Below are 17646 nucleotides of genomic sequence, written 5' to 3' on the forward strand. Positions count from 1 at the left end.
AGCAGACAGGGAAAGAGTGATCTGCCCTTGGACAGGTGGGTGTAGTTGGATCACCAGGCCGTCTAACCCAACATCGTGAGTTTGGATTTTATTCTAAGTGGTGTGGACTAACTGTATTTAGAGGAGTTTAAAAAGTGCAAATATTTGATCTGATAAGTGTTTTAAAAAGATGTATATCTGGGAGTTCCCACTGTGGCTCAGCAGAAACGAATCTAACTAGTATCCATGAGGATGTGGGTTCGATCCCTGGCCCCCTCAGTGGATTAAGGATCTGGTGTTGCCACAAGCTGTGGCATAGGTCACAGATGTGGCTCAGATCTAGCATTGCAGTGGCTGTGATGTAAGCTGGCAGCTGCAGCTCCATTTCGACCCCCTGCCTAGGAACTTCCATATGCTGTGGGTGCAGCCCTAAAAAGACAAAAAAAAAAAAAAAAAAATCTCTGGCAGGTATGTGGAGATTGACTTACTGCTGCCAAACAAGACTGGAAATGAGGAAATCAATTAGTAGCTTACTGCAGTCTTTTAGAGAAGAGATGCTGAGAGCATCTGCATGAGAGGATGGGGTATAAGAGAAGAGCCAAAGAAGTGGAGCAGTGCCTGTGAGAGAATTGACATTTAGGGAGATGCAGAGAACCCTTCGTGCCTTACTGATAATCCTAGGAAAGGAAGGGGGCTCTGTATGCTAGTAGATGCTTTCCTCCCATCCCCACTACCACAGTTATCACATCCTCACCCCATGGACTTCTCCGTGGGTCTGGACTCAACACCACTGCCCAAGTGTTTTCTTCTTGTGGGTGGAAAGAAGTTTTTAGAGAAGTTGCCTCCTCTCCTAAGAACCCTGGGCCTTCAGGACCATCATCAATCAGAGTCGATTATGTAGGAGAGCGGGATTGGGTTTGTCTTACTCCCAGACTCTTGAAGGCATGGGTGTTTCCCTGAAGCCTTTCCTTTTGTCTTGTAAAGAATTAGTAGTGCCAGCATAGACATTAAATGTGTGTACATTAAGTGAAAGAAATGAGGCACAGAAGACCACATATTTTACGATTCTTTTTACATGATGTGGCCAGAAAAATCTGTAGAATCAGAAGGCAAATAGTGGTTGGCAGGGGCTGGCAGTGAGAACAAGGATTAACTGTAAATGGACAATAAGGGATCTGATTGGAGTGATAAAATTTTTCTAAAAATGTGTATGATGATGGTTGCACGACTTTGTGGATTTGCTAAAAATCATTGCATGTACACTTAAAATGAGTGAATGTTATGATATGTAAAATGTGCCTCTATTAAGTGGTTTAAAAAAGAAATTATAAGAAGTTTGCTAGATGGCCAGGAAGGTAAAAGACTTTCCCAACAGAGAGACATGTACAGGTAAAGCCAAGAGTCTTGGAAGCACTTTGAGGAATCTGCAAGGTGTTAACAGAAGCACGGGTGAATCCCTGCATACATACCATGGGAACCTTGGCTATCTAGAGATTAGGTGACACAGGTCTTACATGTTTATGTTGGGTAAAAACTGATTACATACTGGAAAGAATTAGTAAAGGAAAACATAATGGCTATAAGAGAAAAGGTTTAGAGTTTAACTGCAAAGTAAAAGGTAGTATTTTACTTTTTGCTCAGCAGGTAACTAAGGCATTCATCTAACTTTTCTGGATCTTAAGTTTCTTAACTCCAAGAGGATGAGGGGAGAACAGGGAGTAATGCTTTCAAAACTAGTGGTTTTCAGAGTGCACCATGACTTATGAAGATGCTTTAAGGTCCTGCAGATAAGGAAGTAATTGACACCAAAACACAAAAAATAACCCCAAAGAGCCCAATCATATTTACTCATAAACGTCAGTGATATTCTGTGTAAAAATACATTTGGAAAAAGTTTTGACACTAAAATGTATGAAAAATACTAAACTAGATAAGTTCTAATATCCTGTAGATTTGGAAGCTAAAAAAATACTGGCCTGTTTTCCAACTTTAGGCAAAGGTTACCTAGACCAAGATATATTAGATACTCAAATTTTCATTGAGTTAATTTTAGAATTTACCACTAATAATATTAGTTATTAACTTGTATACCCTAAAATCGTGTCATTTGAAAATTTCTAAGTAACGAATATTTCTAACACTTGGTTATATTTTGAAGGTTTTTCTTTATCTTTTTTTTTTTTTTTTTTTTTTTTTTTTGGTCTTTTTGCTATTTCTTTGGGCCGCTCCCGCAGCATATGGAGGTTCCCAAGCTAGGGGTCGAATCGGAGCCGTAGCCACCAGCCTACGCCAGAGCCACAGCAACGTGGGATCCGAGTCGAGTCTGTGACCTACACCACAGCTCGGCAACGCCAGATCGTTAACCCACTGAGCAAGGGCAGGGACCGAACCCGCAACCTCATGGTTCCTAGTCGGACTCGTTAACCACTGCGCCACGGCGGGAACTCCCTGAAGGTTTTTCTAACCAAAGAAAAATCCGTTTATTGGTGGTGGTATTTTGACATTCTTCATAATATAAAATCAGGATTTTTCTCAGTACCTAAAAGACAAGAGGAACAACTCCTTTTCTTGAAATCTTCAAGTTAAGCATTTAGCAGCTTAATCATGGAAAATCAGAATTGCTTTTATTTATTATTGTTTCTGCTTTTGAAGAGCCATTTAAAAATAGCATTTTTTTCTTGATGATGAATGACGTATATACTCAAAAAGTTAGGAAAATACGCTAAGTGTAAAGAAGAAAATAAAAGCATCCATCGTCTCACCACTTGAAGGTAACCATTTTGGTATAATTTCTTTTAATCTTTTTACTTATCTCTTACTATGTGGACATTCTCCTGAATCTGTCAGGTGTTAAACAGATCCTAAAATACTTTTTTTGGTCTGGTATTATTGTTCATCATTTGTGTGACAGAATATATTAATTATTTTCTAAAAATTTGGTGACTGAAATGATTTTGAGCCATTTTAAAGAAAAGTAAGACACTTTGATGAAACCAGGTACTAATGATTTCTTGGTTGACTTCAGGGAAGAAGTTGTCTAATTTTCTCATCATTATGAAATGCTTCTACTTTCTCTGGCTGTTGCATGAGTGATCTTGATTATTGCCATATGTTCCTCTGTTTATATAGTGCATTTCTACTTTGGGGAAAAAAATGTATATTACTTTCAAAAAGTAACAACTCATTTCCTTCCTTTTTTAAATGACACAACACTTATTGTGGTAGTCAGCGTTTTTGACCTTGTAGTAGTCCTTACTGTTAGTTTTCAAAAGCATTAAATTGGTTTTATTGTTGTCCAGGTACTATTGTAGAAACGATAAAACCTAATGATTACAAAGAACATTAAACTAGGTAATAAGGGTATCAGAGCTCTAAATTACTGTGTAATCTTAGAACAACTCCTCAATTAAGTTCTCTATTCTTTTAGTCACTTTGGAATTATTTTTGACGACTTGTTAAATCGTAGGCATATTATAAATTTTCTTCTTTCCATTTCCTTTTCTAGTCACTGTCTTAATAGTTACCTTACCATCATTCTCTTCCACTTTATAGTTTTCTGCTCGAATAGTATATGTCATTGTGCCATTCTTCTACTCAAACAGCTGTGGTAAATCTCCATCCTATAAGAGTGGTCAATTACTTGTATATGTTTGTGTGCTTACCATACTGTAAGCTCCTTAATTTACTCATCTTCACATCTTCCATGGTATTTTTGCAGTGCCATGCATGTAATCAATATGTAACATTTGCTGAGTTGAATGCTCATTTATTTATCTCCCCTCCCCACCTCCCACCCCTAGTTGAATCTTATCTTTGTAATTGTATGCTTTAAATTGTAATTCTTTCACTTAATTCATATGTGGGTTCTCTCATTTATACGTGAAAATACAAAGCCTGCAGCTCTCCTGTCTACATGGTCATTCAGCTTTATCTGTGTACCTAGTGAGTAGCCATGTGTATAATCTTTCTTACTGTCAGCAAAAATCAATGTTAAGCAAAATGCATGTGAAGATTAAAAACAAGTATTCTGTATAAAAGAGAAAACCAGTAACTCTTGATTATATGGTTTTGTGGTACATTTTTTTTACAACTCTGCTGGCTCAGCTTTGTTTTAACGCACAGATTTAACTGATCTGATTAGTATATAAAAGACACATGTGAGGCTTAATAGAGTTCTTAGCAAGTTAAATTTGCTGATTTTTTCATATCCAGAAAATAATATTTTTTGACTTAAAAATCACAAAATATTTTTATTTGAACAAAAATACCAAAAGCACTAAAACCTAATTATAAAATAGAGTTTACAAAGCATCTGTTCCTCCAAAAGAAAGGAAATATTGGCAGTGAGATGAGTCAAAAGACTATTAAGGTCACTCAGTCAAGTGATATTGAGAGCTCAAACTAAGGAGGGAAGAAAAGAAATAGTTTCTCCATAATTATAGAGCTAGAATCGACAGGAATTGGTACACAGGAGCATGTCAGGAATTACAGATGCTTGTTAGAGGCAAGTCAGGCAGTACCTGTTTGTAGATAGTTGCTTAATGCCATTCTAAACATTGCCCAAGATTTCCCATCTCTCTTATTTTGTTTACATCATCTCAGTCTTGCTGTGTTCAGCTTCTCCAGTCTTACCCATCCCTCTTATATCCTGTCTATTTGGAAGTTACATTCAGTTGCTCACTAGGTGGGGGGAATGCTGAATTCTTATAGTACTTCCAATATATACCTATTTTTTATAATTATTATTTATTGCCAGGTATTTTTCTTTCTTGTACATCTCTTCACTCTTAACTAGTGCCTTATGTATAACTAAGAAGATCAGTTTGAACTGAGTTTTTGTCTTCAATAGATAAAAACATGATCCAATATCAAGTTAGATAAACTACTCTCTCTATAACTTATGGAGGTTATAGGTTAAAACAAAAAAAGGCCAGTATTTGCCTACTGTTCTTGACAACAGCTCTTGTTATAATCTAAATGTAGATCTGCATCAATAATGGTTTGGGGAAATCACAGCACAAAGGCTTACATTTTTAGGATGGTAGGTTCTTAGACTTCTGCAATCTCTGTTCTCGTCACTGTATGATTTTGTTCCAGTTTCTTTTTATAGTTTACTGGTAAGTCCTTGAATTGTGAAACACAAAAGGACTGGTTCTTCTGTTCTTTGAGGTACTGGCATTTAAATGGTGAAACTCTTTGCATAATGTCCCAGAATTCATTGAAGAAGTTTGCACCACAGCCATGGAAATGGTTACAGTCTATAAATCAGGGTCCTAGAAAGAGATGCTTATGTGAGGTTTTCCTTAATCCCTCAAATTAGACAATTCAAAGACGGTTTTACACAGAGTGTTTCAGCTAGTGTTTATATGTGACTAGCATCTCAATTCTCTTTTAAATGATCCATCCTCTTCCTTTTGAGTGAAGAATTTGCCTCCGTGACTGTATTTCCATAACTGTTAAATATTGGAAACATATTTAAAACATTTATATATAGTTATATATACAATTTTCTTTAATGGTTTTCCCTTAAAGTTTTTTTTTATTAAATCAAGTAATGTTAATATTTCCAAATCTCATCAGAAGTGCTAAAAATTCTTTTTAGGATGTAAGCAGTTGAACTTGTCAGAATTAAATCATAGATGTAGTTTAAAATATTTGGTAATGTTTTTGAGCTCACTCCAGTAGGGAAAGCAGTTGGATTGTAGCAGAGCATTTTAGAACATCTTCATATCATCATTACAGACATTGTTGTTATATCATCAACTCCCTAACATTTATCGAGTCTTTACTATGGCACTAGGCATTCTACATATAGTGTCACTTAATCCTTAACGCAACACATTATTAGGTTTCTAATTATTATACCTATTTTGCTGGGGAGTTTCTCCTGAAAGTCACCCAGCTAGTTACCATGATCATCCAACTAGTAGGGACCAGAGACTTGACTCTAGAGCTTCTGCCTGCTAGTAAGGGCGTCAGTGAGGCTGCCTGCTTCCCCAGGGCCAGAGCTTTGCTTTGCTTCTCACTTTACACCTGTGCATAGCATAATGCCTGGCACATAGTGGATGGTTTATAATCAGTATTTGTTAGATAAGTTTGCCCTTTAAGAGCAATAACAGTAACAGGAAGCTGCCAACAGAACTAGGCTTATTCCTTATAGCCCAGGTGAATGTCTTGGAGGCATCTCACATTGGAACTCTAAATACATTTTAGCAGAGAAACCACGTTAGGTGTGGTTGGAAGATTCATACTGAATTCTTAGAGTTACATGGGTCTTTGCACACTAATCTGTGAATTTGATTGCCACTGGGCAGCATGGCTTCTATGGGAAAATACCTTTTCAGACAATTTTCAAGTGGACTTTGGGTATAAAGCCTATTACAAGGTAGGTTGAAGGTTGTGGCCATATGAGGAATATGATGACCCTTCCCTTGGGAACCCAAAGTCACCTTTATGAGTATTGGTGACAGTTTTTAGGATCTCAGTATATAAAAATTGGGAGAAGTTCAGCTTCTCAAGGGCTGGAGGACCCCAAATGCCCCCGCTTCTCTGTTTCCTTCCTATATGCCTCTTACAGCAGCTTCGGGACACTGAGAAGCTTGACAATGATAATCCCTTCTCTAGGCCAGTTTCTTTATTTTTAAAATTAAGAACTTTAGGCTTTAGCAAAGTCAGATGATTTCCTGAAGTCACGCAGCTGTTTCAATCACACAGTTAATTTGTAGCAGAACTCAGGATGTGATTTCCAGCATCTAGTGCTTTCCAGCACTATTAAAAATTCTTTCAGGCACTCTTTAAATTGAACAATTAAATCTTTACATAGCAACCTTAGAGTTATGTTTTACCATATATTAAATCTTTGAAACTAAAATGCTTTGTTCAGTGCCTAGGTAAGAACTAATATTAACATATCATTCACAGTTTAAATAACTTTTTACATGTTATTTGAGTCACACAACCCTGTGGGTAGGAAGGGCAATATGTTATCCCTGTGATGGAACATTATAGAAGATAGTATGAGAAAAAGAATGTATGTATATGTATGACTGGGTCACTTTGCCATATAGCAAAAATTGACACAACATTGTAAATCAGCTATTCTTTAATAAAAAAAATTTTTTTTAAGAGTAATGGCACACAGCTAACATGTTGCAGAACCAAAATTCAAAAGTAGATTTTTCTTAGCCTGAGATTTGGAGTTGGACTTATCTAAGTGAATTGGGCAGCCAGCCTGGAACCAGGCAAGCATCTTGATGGTGCAGCAGTCAAGCAGCCTGGCTGAGCCACTTGGGGGACAGAGGCCCTTCTGCTTGGACTCCATGGTGAGGGAACAGATAGTGGGTACAGTGAGGGGGTAGGTTTTGAGACATGGCTGCAGTGGGTAGACAGTATGTGAATTTTACTGAGACGTGTGGTGGACGGGGCCGCTTCCTGAGACCAAGATGGAGTTTCTTTCTCACTTCTAATTAGCCGTGTGACTTGGGCAACTCAGTTGATCTTTCTGAGCCTTGGTTTTTCATCTATAAAGTGAGGATAATATTAACCTTGTGAAACCTGCTATGATTGCCCAAAAGTCTTTTTTTTTTTTTTTTTTTTTTTTTGGCTTCTTTGTGCATTCTTTGTATTTTGGTATTTTTAGCAGCTACCTAGCTAAATCATAAACTAGATACATGTGTTCTTATACTGAATGCAGAAATACTAGACTCCTTCTGCTGAAGACATCAGAATGACTCCAGTTGCTGTGGATCAAAGAGAACTTTTTGCACCCTTTTTTGTGATAGATTTGGTCCCCAGTCCACCTCAAGTTTCATTCTCACTTTTTATTTTGGTTGTTATCTGTGAAATAGTAGTTAGCGAATCGTTAAGTCATTAACTTATGTTTTTATTTTTTCTAGTTGTATAAATTTGGAGAGACTGTGTCTATTGTTTTTTGGACAGACACTTGGAGACCAGAAAGCTTCTTTGACAAAGTGAAGAAGAACAGACTAAACGGCATGCACACGCTCTGCTTGCTGGGTAAAGGCCTTTGGCGTTTCCTCGGGGTCACAATGTGGGGTTGTCATATTGTTCTCTTTTTGATTTTGTGTGAAGGTGAACTTCTTCTGTGGGCAGCTAGCTAGAGATAAGAAAGGATACTTTATGTATGCCATGCTCTTTCCCCAAATACCACATGGCTATTCCTGTGTACATGCTATAGTTCATGCTGCAGCCCACTTATGCCCTTATGGAGCCCCTCCAGGTTCCATCTCTTACCTGTTTGTCCACTGAGATCCTGTTCCGGTCCATATACAGCAATTCAACAGACTTGTATGGAGCATTTATTCTTACCCATCCCATGTCTCCCTCGAGGTGTCCTTTGAATATGCAGTATTGATGCCATCAGATTATTGATGCTGTCATAGATGTGAAAGAGACCCTGGAGATCATCTTATTGAAGCCTGTTTTATAGATGAAGTTGAGGCCCAGAGATATTGAGTCATTTTCAGACGCTCAGAATTGGTTGCAAAATTGGTAGAATCCAAATAGCCTGCTAGTCACAGCTTTTTTCACCGTATTATGCTGCCAAATCCTATTTCCTGACAAGGGTGGAAAGAGCTTGGATTGCTGTCTTCACATACCAAAATGATGGTACTAACGGAGCTGCAGACGCAGTGGGCTGCTTTTGCCAGCAGAGGTACTGGAATTGTACTGATTCACATTCACTACAGTTCCTGCTCTACGGTATGTGTTACAAAGATCCTGTAGTCAAAGCTTTCATCTGTGACTCATGAACAGAGAAGAGCTAACTGGCATTTTTGATGACTTTGAAACAATATTTACACTTGGAATCAGAAGACAAAAATCTGAGTTCTGTATACTAGCTAGAGAGTGTTGTGAACCGTCTTTACTTTACCTTCATTTTTGTCAAATAGGAATAGTCTTTTCTTGCCTCAGGGTAGTGTTTAGAGCGGTATTTCTCAAATTATGTGTGGTGAAGGACTAGGTTTTGTTCTTTTATATATATGTGTGTGTGTGTGTGTGTGTGTAATATATATACACATATATAAAAGTATATATGTGTATATATATGTATACACAATAAACACATACTTATTTATTTCAAAATTTCCAATCTTCTGTGTCAAAGTCAAATTACTCTAAGTGTTTCTAAACTCTCATTCCTGTAGTTGCTTCACCGTTTACTGGTAGCAGAATTGTCTCATACTGGCATCAGTCCTCGGATCACACATTGAATTGCACCATTTTAGTGGTACTGTGTGTGCAAGCCATCCAGTAGAGTGTCTGCCACATAATACAGAGTCAGGACAGAGTGAACCCATGATTTTGGCCTCTTTAGTAAGTACAGATATCTAGAACATTAGATAAGATTCCTCCTAGCTGAAAACATTTAGGTTATTTGTATAATATAACCAGTTCTCTGTTATTCAGTAATATATATAATTTTTGTATTACCAGAACGCTAATCTATATGTCTCTTTTAAAAGAAGACTATTAAAAAGTTTTACTCAGGGTTAGCATTTCTTATAGGATAGAAATTGGAGATTATCTAGAGCAGGGGTTAGTAAACTAGCCCCCATGGATCAAATCCAGCCTACTGCCTGTTTTATAAACAAAGTGTAATTGGAGCACATCCATGCTGCTTCATTTATGTGTCATCTGTGGCTGCTTTCATGCTACAATGGCAGTGATAATTATGAGAGAGACCTTGTGGCCCTCAGAACCTAAGATATTTGCTACCTGGCCCTTTATAGAAGTTTGCCAACTCCTGATCTAAAGTGAAGTTTTTCGTAATCTGACGTGGTACACCCTGTGTTCCCCAGCGCTTCTCTTCCCCATTGTCTTGCATTATTTCCTTTCAGTCTTACCATCCATGTGAATTGCTTTATCAACTGGTTGGTTTTCTTCCCTGCTTCATAAGAGCAAGGACTTTGTCATGCTCTTATCTCTCTTCCAAATGTCTAGAAGTCTGGCACAGTGTAGCTGCTCATTAGTGTTTAATGGAAGTTAATTGGTTGAAGTTTATTTTTAGTTTATTTTCTCAGACTTGATCTTACTACCCATTGGCACAGAAAATCTTCAACTTTTGCTAGTTCATTCAGTTCCAGCCAGAATATATTCCTTTTACTCCAATAACATTGACACCTGATTAATTCTAGATCGAGATCAGTCCATGAATGCTTCTCTAATATTGTTTTGGCTTATGCCTATATCTCACAATTAACTGGTACGAAAATATTTTCTTCTTTTAGCTTATTGTCAGTGTAATTTAGTAATTCATAATTAATGAATTGACTTTCTAGTTTTGTCTTTGGATTTTTCCATGTGGAAAGGTACTGGTCTTCCTTTTTTGTAGTTCTTACTGGCAAGCAGACTGTAACACACTTGTTAATTCACGTGGAATATGCCATTACATATATCCATCCTGTTACCTTGAACTTGGATCCAATGAAGGACAGCCATTAGGACTTTTATTAAAGGCAGAAGTAGAAGTATATGCAACTGAGGGACTGAGGGACTGAGGGGTAGATTCGTTGGAGCTCAGATTCTAAAGTGTGTGTGTGTTTTACAGCAGAACTGAGAGGCTTTAAAACAGAATGGAAAGAAAGGCCTTTTAAGAACTAAGCTACCTCTTAACTTCTTCCTGTAACATAAAAAATAGGGGAAGGGGGGAAAAATAGGATTTATTTTTTGGAAGCTTTGGAAAGGCGGTTAGAAGATCAATTTACAGGTATTTACTTAGTGTTTATGCCCACTGTGGAGTTAGGTTCTTCTGAAATACTAAGGAAGCATTAGACATGGGTCCTGCCCTCAGGGTTTTGAAATCTAGTTGGAACTAACATGCTGGTGTACTTGAAAGTTTATAGAACAATTAAGTTCTATTGTATGGAGAGGCAGGAAGGACAAACCAGAACTTTGGCTCTTGAACTCTAAGAGCTGCCCCTTTTCTTGGCTTTCCTGGGAAAAGACAAACAAGGTTAAACAATATATCTTCCTTGCTCCATTAACAAAAACAGGAACAAGGTGTGAAGTATAAGATATCATGATTCCAAATTCTCATCATTTAATCACCTGGAAATTCTCCTTATTTAAATTAGTATGTATTTATTGAATGCTTGCTATGGGCCAAGCCCTATAAGGGATTAGTGAGAATATGTCATGGTAAGAAACCATAGAGAAATTAAAATTTTCTTGCAAAGACAAGACTGATATATGTGATGTAATTGGAGATTAATAAGATATAGTATTAATAATATGGATATTTCAAAGAATAAAAAGGACTCGAAGGGAAGCCAGTAAAGGCTTTCTGAAGGAGTTGGGACTTACTCTACTTAAGGGGTAGATTAGTTAGGATGGGCTGATGGATGGAGGGTGGGTAGTAGAGCCATGTGAAAAAATTTGTTCAGTAGATATTTACGGAGTATCTACTGGGTACCTTGCATTATGATAGGTGCATAAAATAGGAGAATCTTATATTCTAGCAAGCAGAAATAGAAAGGAGTGATTATGGCCTGTGTGAAGACCAAGGAAAAGTATTAAGATCAGTCTGGCTTGATATTAAGTCACTAATGCAGTCTTATGTTCAGTTAAAAAGTATTTGCGTGTGAAAATTCTCCCCAACCCTCTTCATTTTTAAAAATCAAATTCTGTACAATGTATCATTTAAAAATGTAAAAAAAAAAAAAAACCTTGAAAATATCAAGTTAGAAACTTAACAATCACAAATAGCATTTCAGAAGCTCAAAGCAAATGAATTTATAAATGCGTTTAATTTTTAAAAAATACTGTAGCTATCATGTAATAGAAATCTGAGTTGACTTATATACCATTAATTGTGTCACAGGCCACATTTCAATAACATATAACTTTCTTTTTCCCCTTCTATATGCCAGACAAGTGGAAATATTAAATAATCAGTGATATTTTGAACCTGAAAAATATATTCACTGCTGGTTCTAAGAACATTTAGAAATGCAAATAAAGAATTATCTCTGGAATATCTCCCAAGCAAACTCTTTAGCATCCTTTAGAAGGAAAACTTTTATAGTCACTTAGGAAAGCTATAGATGTCTATCAAAAAGACCCCTAAGTTGCGCTATATTTATTTTTGCAAAAAGAAACTTTGGCTGAACCATTTGTTTTCAGTATATAGAACAGGAAGCAGCTGTTGCTCTTGCTGCTGTGTCCTGAGTTCCTGGGAGGATGTAAAGTGATTCTGCTTTTTTACCTTCTACCAGATCGTACCAGCATCAGTGATTAAAAAGTATAAGGAATCCAGTCTTTGTGATGCTTGCATTGTCAAGCTTTCTGAGAGCAGAGACTCTATGTGTTTCGGCTGCCCTGGTAGCCCCATGTCTGGCAGTCAGTGCTCAGGAAATTCCTGTTTAAGTATGAATATTGGTGTTAAAGTGTTTATTCATAGGTTACTAGGCATGTCTTATCAGTTACAAGAAAGCAAAAGTCTTTGCAAAATGTCGTGAGAATTTTCTTCTACTTGTGGTACAAACATCGAAGCTTATATTCCAGTGCCTGGAAAATATAGGTGAGAATAGGAGCATAACAAGACTTTTCATTGGGTCTATGCAGTTACCAGCAGATAGAAATGAACACAAAGACCCTCGATGAGCTGTGAGGTAGTGTATATGCGCATATTTACCTAACTCTTTCCTGTATCTTCTTTTCCAAGAGGAAACTGCAATTCTTCCAGGATGGTTTCAGGGCCAACATCATGTTTGTGTTCTAACTAATGACCTTTATACAACCACAGGCTTCCATTCTTCTCTGTTTCCATTACAAAGTGGCCAGATACACATGTGAGGGAAGGCTGTCACCAACTCTCAAATTAGCCATTTTGGAGACTTGAGAAAAATACTTACCAAAAATTTAGGCAACTCAGCTGAAGTTTACAATATGAATAAAGTGGTTACTTTAAAAAGATCTAATTTTCTACTTCCTACAGACATCAAAGTAAAGGAGCAGTCTTTGGAAAATCTAATCAAGTAAGTTCTTGTTCTGAGAATGCATGCATCTATTTTAATTGCTTGAACAATAAATTCTGTTTAAATGACAGGAGTTCTAACGATTGTTGAAAATCAGCTTTCATGGCTTCTTAGCCTTTTGGCGAAGATCAAGTGAAAACCAGTCAGCTTTCAGTAACTGCAAAACTAAACACTTTCAGTCTAATGAAATGATAGGCAGTCTGATAGAGTGTAAGTAGTAATAGACTTCATAGGTTCCGGACTCAGAATAGTGGTTGGCACCTAATAGGCATTCAGTAAATATTCGTGGGATGAGTTCATTGAGAGTCAGAAGACGTGGGTTCGAATCTTAGGTTGGCCTCTCTGGTTATGTTCTCTTGAGCAAGTTACATCCATTTCTGAGCCTTATTTTCTTCCTGTGTATAATGGGAGTAATAACCCTTTTTTTGCTTATAGATGCAGTGTCTTGTACAGTAGCTACTACCCACATGTGCCTAATGAGCGCTTTAAGTACTTATAGCTAATGTAACTCAGAAACTGGATTTATAATTTAAATTAATTTAAAACTAATACACAACTTAGTTATTAGAAAACATTTAAGTATATTTAGAACAATTCAATATGTAAATCTACTTTTACAAGTGTGAATTTTATGAAATCCGAGTACAGATCAAGTATTTCCAGTGAGAAGTTAGCATTTGAATCAAGATGTACCAAAATATAAAATACATTCCAGATTTTAAAGACTTTAATACAAAAATAATCTTTAATGATTTTTATAGGAATAAATGTTGAAATATAACATTCTGGATATATTGGGTTAAATATAATTAAAATTAATTTTGTCTCTTCTGTTATTGTGGATACTATGGAAAATTTTAAATTATGTTTATGGCTTGCGTTGTATCTCTCTTGAACAATGCCGACTGGCAGAATTGTTCTGAGAGACAATAACATAATCTATATGAACTCTTTTGTAAACTGTAAAAGCAGTGTTTTTATTGTGATCATTGGGTAAATGCGGTAGCCTTTTGAGACCTATGAAAGTACACGTATCTTACCCTCCAAGATTTTGAGATACTTACCACTTTAACTTTTCTTAGAAGGTGCGAAAAGAGGAATGAATCTGTGGTTTAAACGTGGTAGTAAAAATGAACACTGTATAACCTGATTAAGCTAGGGCGTAGAACAAGTTGCCACTTATTTTGAATTATTTTTGCCTAAGATAGCACTTTGAATAAAGGTAACTTTGACTTAAACATTTATCTTTAAGTTGTTGGGCTTTTATTTCTGCCAATATCTCAGTGAGGTGAGAGGCCATCTGAAGTAGAACAGTGAGAAAAGCTTAAGAAACTTCAGGTAAACAATCGCTGTATCTGTGCTTCAGTGTGTACTTGAAATGGGTAACGTGAAAGCAGCTTCACACAGAATGTACCATGGAAGCTGAGTGTACCTGGGGGAGCAATAGCGGTAAAAATGTGTCATGGCGAAGCAGAGTGGCATCCAGTTTTAACTTACAGGGGAAGGAAGATCTACGAACCGCCTCGGTATATGAGTGTGAACCAAGCAGCACAGCAGCTTCTGGAGATCGTTCAGAACCAGCGAATGAGAGGAGAAGAGCCAGGTACTTTGGGCCCTGCTTGACTCTCATGCTCCCCTGTGGCTGCGCTGGGATGGTACCACATCTGGCCCGCGCATGTGTTTGCCAGCCCCACTGGGGCCAGTAGTGTGTTCTCACTGTATTTTTTTCCTATCAATTTTTTTTACAACTTGACCTTAAATCTCATAGGCCAAAAGTTATACTGAAAGAAAATCAATGGAGTTCTTTCTAGTGAAATTAATATCATTCTAGAACGTGAGGATTTTTTTTTTTTTTTTTTTTTTTTTACGAACTAACTATTGGTCAGATTTTAAAAGCTGTTAATATTTTTACCAGATATTTTAGTAGAATATAAAACTTCCATTTTAGTCCAAATCTATGGTGAGCTCTATCCTGCCAAATTATACTTATTTTGCTTGTCCTCACCCTCAACATTGAAAGACCAGCTATGGTGTTCTTCAAGAGAAAGACAAGAGGATTTACCCTTATATCCTAGTATCTAGACACAGTGGATGTAGTATGTAATAAAATGTCCATTGTCAGTACATTTTTATTGAGAGGTTCTTAAAAATGAATCTGTCATTATATTCTGCTGTAAGGCATTGACTGGCTTCCTGCTTTGAGCACCTATTTATTGATAGAAGAGATATGGGAAGAGATTTTTTGTTTTTGTTTTTGTTTTTTTACAGCCACACCTGTGGCATATGGAAGTTCCCAGGCAAAGAGTCAAATTGGAGCTGCAGCTGTTCGCTGGCCTGCACCACAGTCACAGCAACACCTGATCTGAGCTGCATCCTCGACCTAAGCCACAGCTTGCGCCAACGCCAGATCCTCAACCCACTCAGTGAGGCGCCCTCACAGATGCTATGTCAGATTCTTCACACACTGAGCCACAGCGGGAACTCCCATGAAGAGATTATTGAGTGACCATTGATGATTTTGGTCTCAGTGGGTCTTGCTAACGTTGTGATCAAATAATCTGCACGGGTGCTTGGTATCCTAACTTTGTTCAGAGTTCCTTACATGCCTGCATGTCAATCAGGACAGCTTTCCCAACTAAACAAAACCACAAAAAGATTAGCCCTTCAGCTGTCAGACCAGAGTGAGTAATACTAAAGTTCACTAATGTTGGTTATTTTGAACTTAAAAAATGTAAGTAATGTCATAATGCCTATTACTTGGTAAGGGCTCTTTAGTTGACTAAATACTTTCATATCTGTAACTTTAGCCCTTAAACCACTATCTCTCTCACCATTTCTGAGAGATAGTATTCCATTTTTTTTAAAAAATGAAAAAACCGAAGTTTGTCACATAGCCACATGGCTAAGTACAGCTCAAATCTGTGCATTTATCCCATAATCCTCTGGTTTTTCCAATATATCTTGGTCGATGTGAACATATCTCAAACATTTTATTTAAAATATAAGTAATAAATATCATTCACTCAGAATGCTATGCAATAGGGTATGGATACAGGTAATTATTCATCAAGTCCTGAAAACTTAAACTAAGGTGAGCCTTTGAAATTCTGAAAGGGTAAAGTTAGGAAGTACTACTTCACTTTATATGTCATATAGAGCAAATAACTTAGAAAAGCCCAGGATAAATCAGTAGATAGTCTGTACTAAGTGATCAAGGAGATTTAAAGTATTTGAGCTTCTTTAAATACACTTTGGGTACTAGCATTGGTTTGAATGGATTCAGGACAGTGCATTTGCAGAACTGAATGGCAATGTCTTTTTTTTTATTTTTTATTTTTAATAGCAGTCACCGAGGAGACACTCTGTGTCGGCTTAGCCAGAGTTGGAGCTGAGGACCAGAAAATTGCAGCAGGCACTTTGCAGCAGATGTGTACAGTGGACCTGGGAGGACCATTACATTCCTTGATCATCACAGGAGGCAGCTTGCATCCACTGGAGATGGAGATGCTACGTCTGTTTTCCATACCAGAAGATAGCTCAGAATCCCAAAGCACCGATGCACTCTGAACTAGACATTTCCCACAGTTAGATGTTAATTTCAGTCATATATGCGTATACACATATTTGTACAACAACTCAAACAGGTCTTTTGGTTTACCTAATAAGTATAAAACAACTGACCAAGAAGAAAAATGTTGACTCAACAGTGCTTGGTTTCCTGTGGCAATGAGTTTTTTCCCTATGATATCACCAGCTGTTGCTGTTATTTTGGCAGTGTTTCAAGGAGCAGACCAAGTTGGAAAACTTGGAGATAGACATCCTAGACAGAATCATTTAGAAGCAGTTTTTGTTTATGAAACCAGTTTATATGAGGTGGAACTTTCTTAAAAAGACAGATGCCTTGACTACAAGGTAAGTTTTCTTGACAGCGTTTGGTGTTATTGCATATAAAGAGAGGTAGGAGGAATAAGCCCACACCCAGCAGTCCTGCTTACTTAAAGCTCAGCTGAGTACATACTACAAAATGACATCCTTTTGAATTAGCTTGTCTTGTTAAACTGACATCCTAATTATGTGCCTCATGTTCTGCTGTATTTCGGAGGTTTGTAAATGTTCAGCCAGCATGTACAGTTGCTCTTTGGTTTTAATTAGCATCTTTCTCATCCAAGCTGACAGATGGAAAAGTTGCTGACTACAAAATAAAACTTAAGTTTGAAGACAACAATGGATTAGTTAGATTTTGTCATAGCACTTAACAGTTAACATGCCTCTGTGTGTGTGCCAGTAGCCACATTCCTCTTTCTAGTTGTAAATCACACTCCATTTCTTATATTTCATGACAGTTTAAAGTTTTGTACTTTTTATCAGTTTGTGTAAGAAATAGCTTTGCTACATGTTAGTTTAATTGGTCTAACTCTGAGTAAAATCAACCCTTGAAAACACATTTGAACTGTGCAGGTCCACTTATGTATAGATTTTTTTTTTTCACGAAGTATATACTCCAGTACTCCACAGCCTGTGGTTGGTGGAATCCATGGATGCAGAACTGCAGATGTTTTCAACTGCATGGAGGGTCAGTCCCCCTGACCCCCCCATGGTGTTAAAAGTCCATCAACTGTGCTTCCGTGGTCCAATCAACTTATCTGACCTTTTTGTTCTGTAAATTTGT

General features: G+C 37.2%; 1 protein-coding gene across 2 annotated transcripts in view; it reads left to right on the forward strand.

Moving 5' to 3' along the window:
• Positions 1–17199, forward strand: part of DPH5 (diphthamide biosynthesis 5) — a 34700-nt gene extending 17501 nt beyond the window's left edge. For both annotated transcript variants that reach the window (NM_001243679.1, XM_005655461.4), the window contains 4 exon segments: positions 7875–7995; positions 12938–12977; positions 14477–14580; positions 16321–17199. In NM_001243679.1, coding sequence (NP_001230608.1) covers positions 7875–7995; positions 12938–12977; positions 14477–14580; positions 16321–16544 — 489 coding nt within the window. In that variant the 3' untranslated portion in view covers positions 16545–17199.
• The last annotated feature ends 447 nt before the right edge of the window (positions 17200–17646 follow it).

This window comes from Sus scrofa, chromosome 4 (assembly GCF_054392235.1).
Source record: "Sus scrofa isolate SSC_HxYL_T2T_F1_AM1 chromosome 4, Sscrofa_HxYL_maternal_Yorkshire_Landrace_v2.0, whole genome shotgun sequence".
In the NCBI taxonomy this organism is placed as follows: domain Eukaryota; kingdom Metazoa; phylum Chordata; class Mammalia; order Artiodactyla; family Suidae; genus Sus; species Sus scrofa.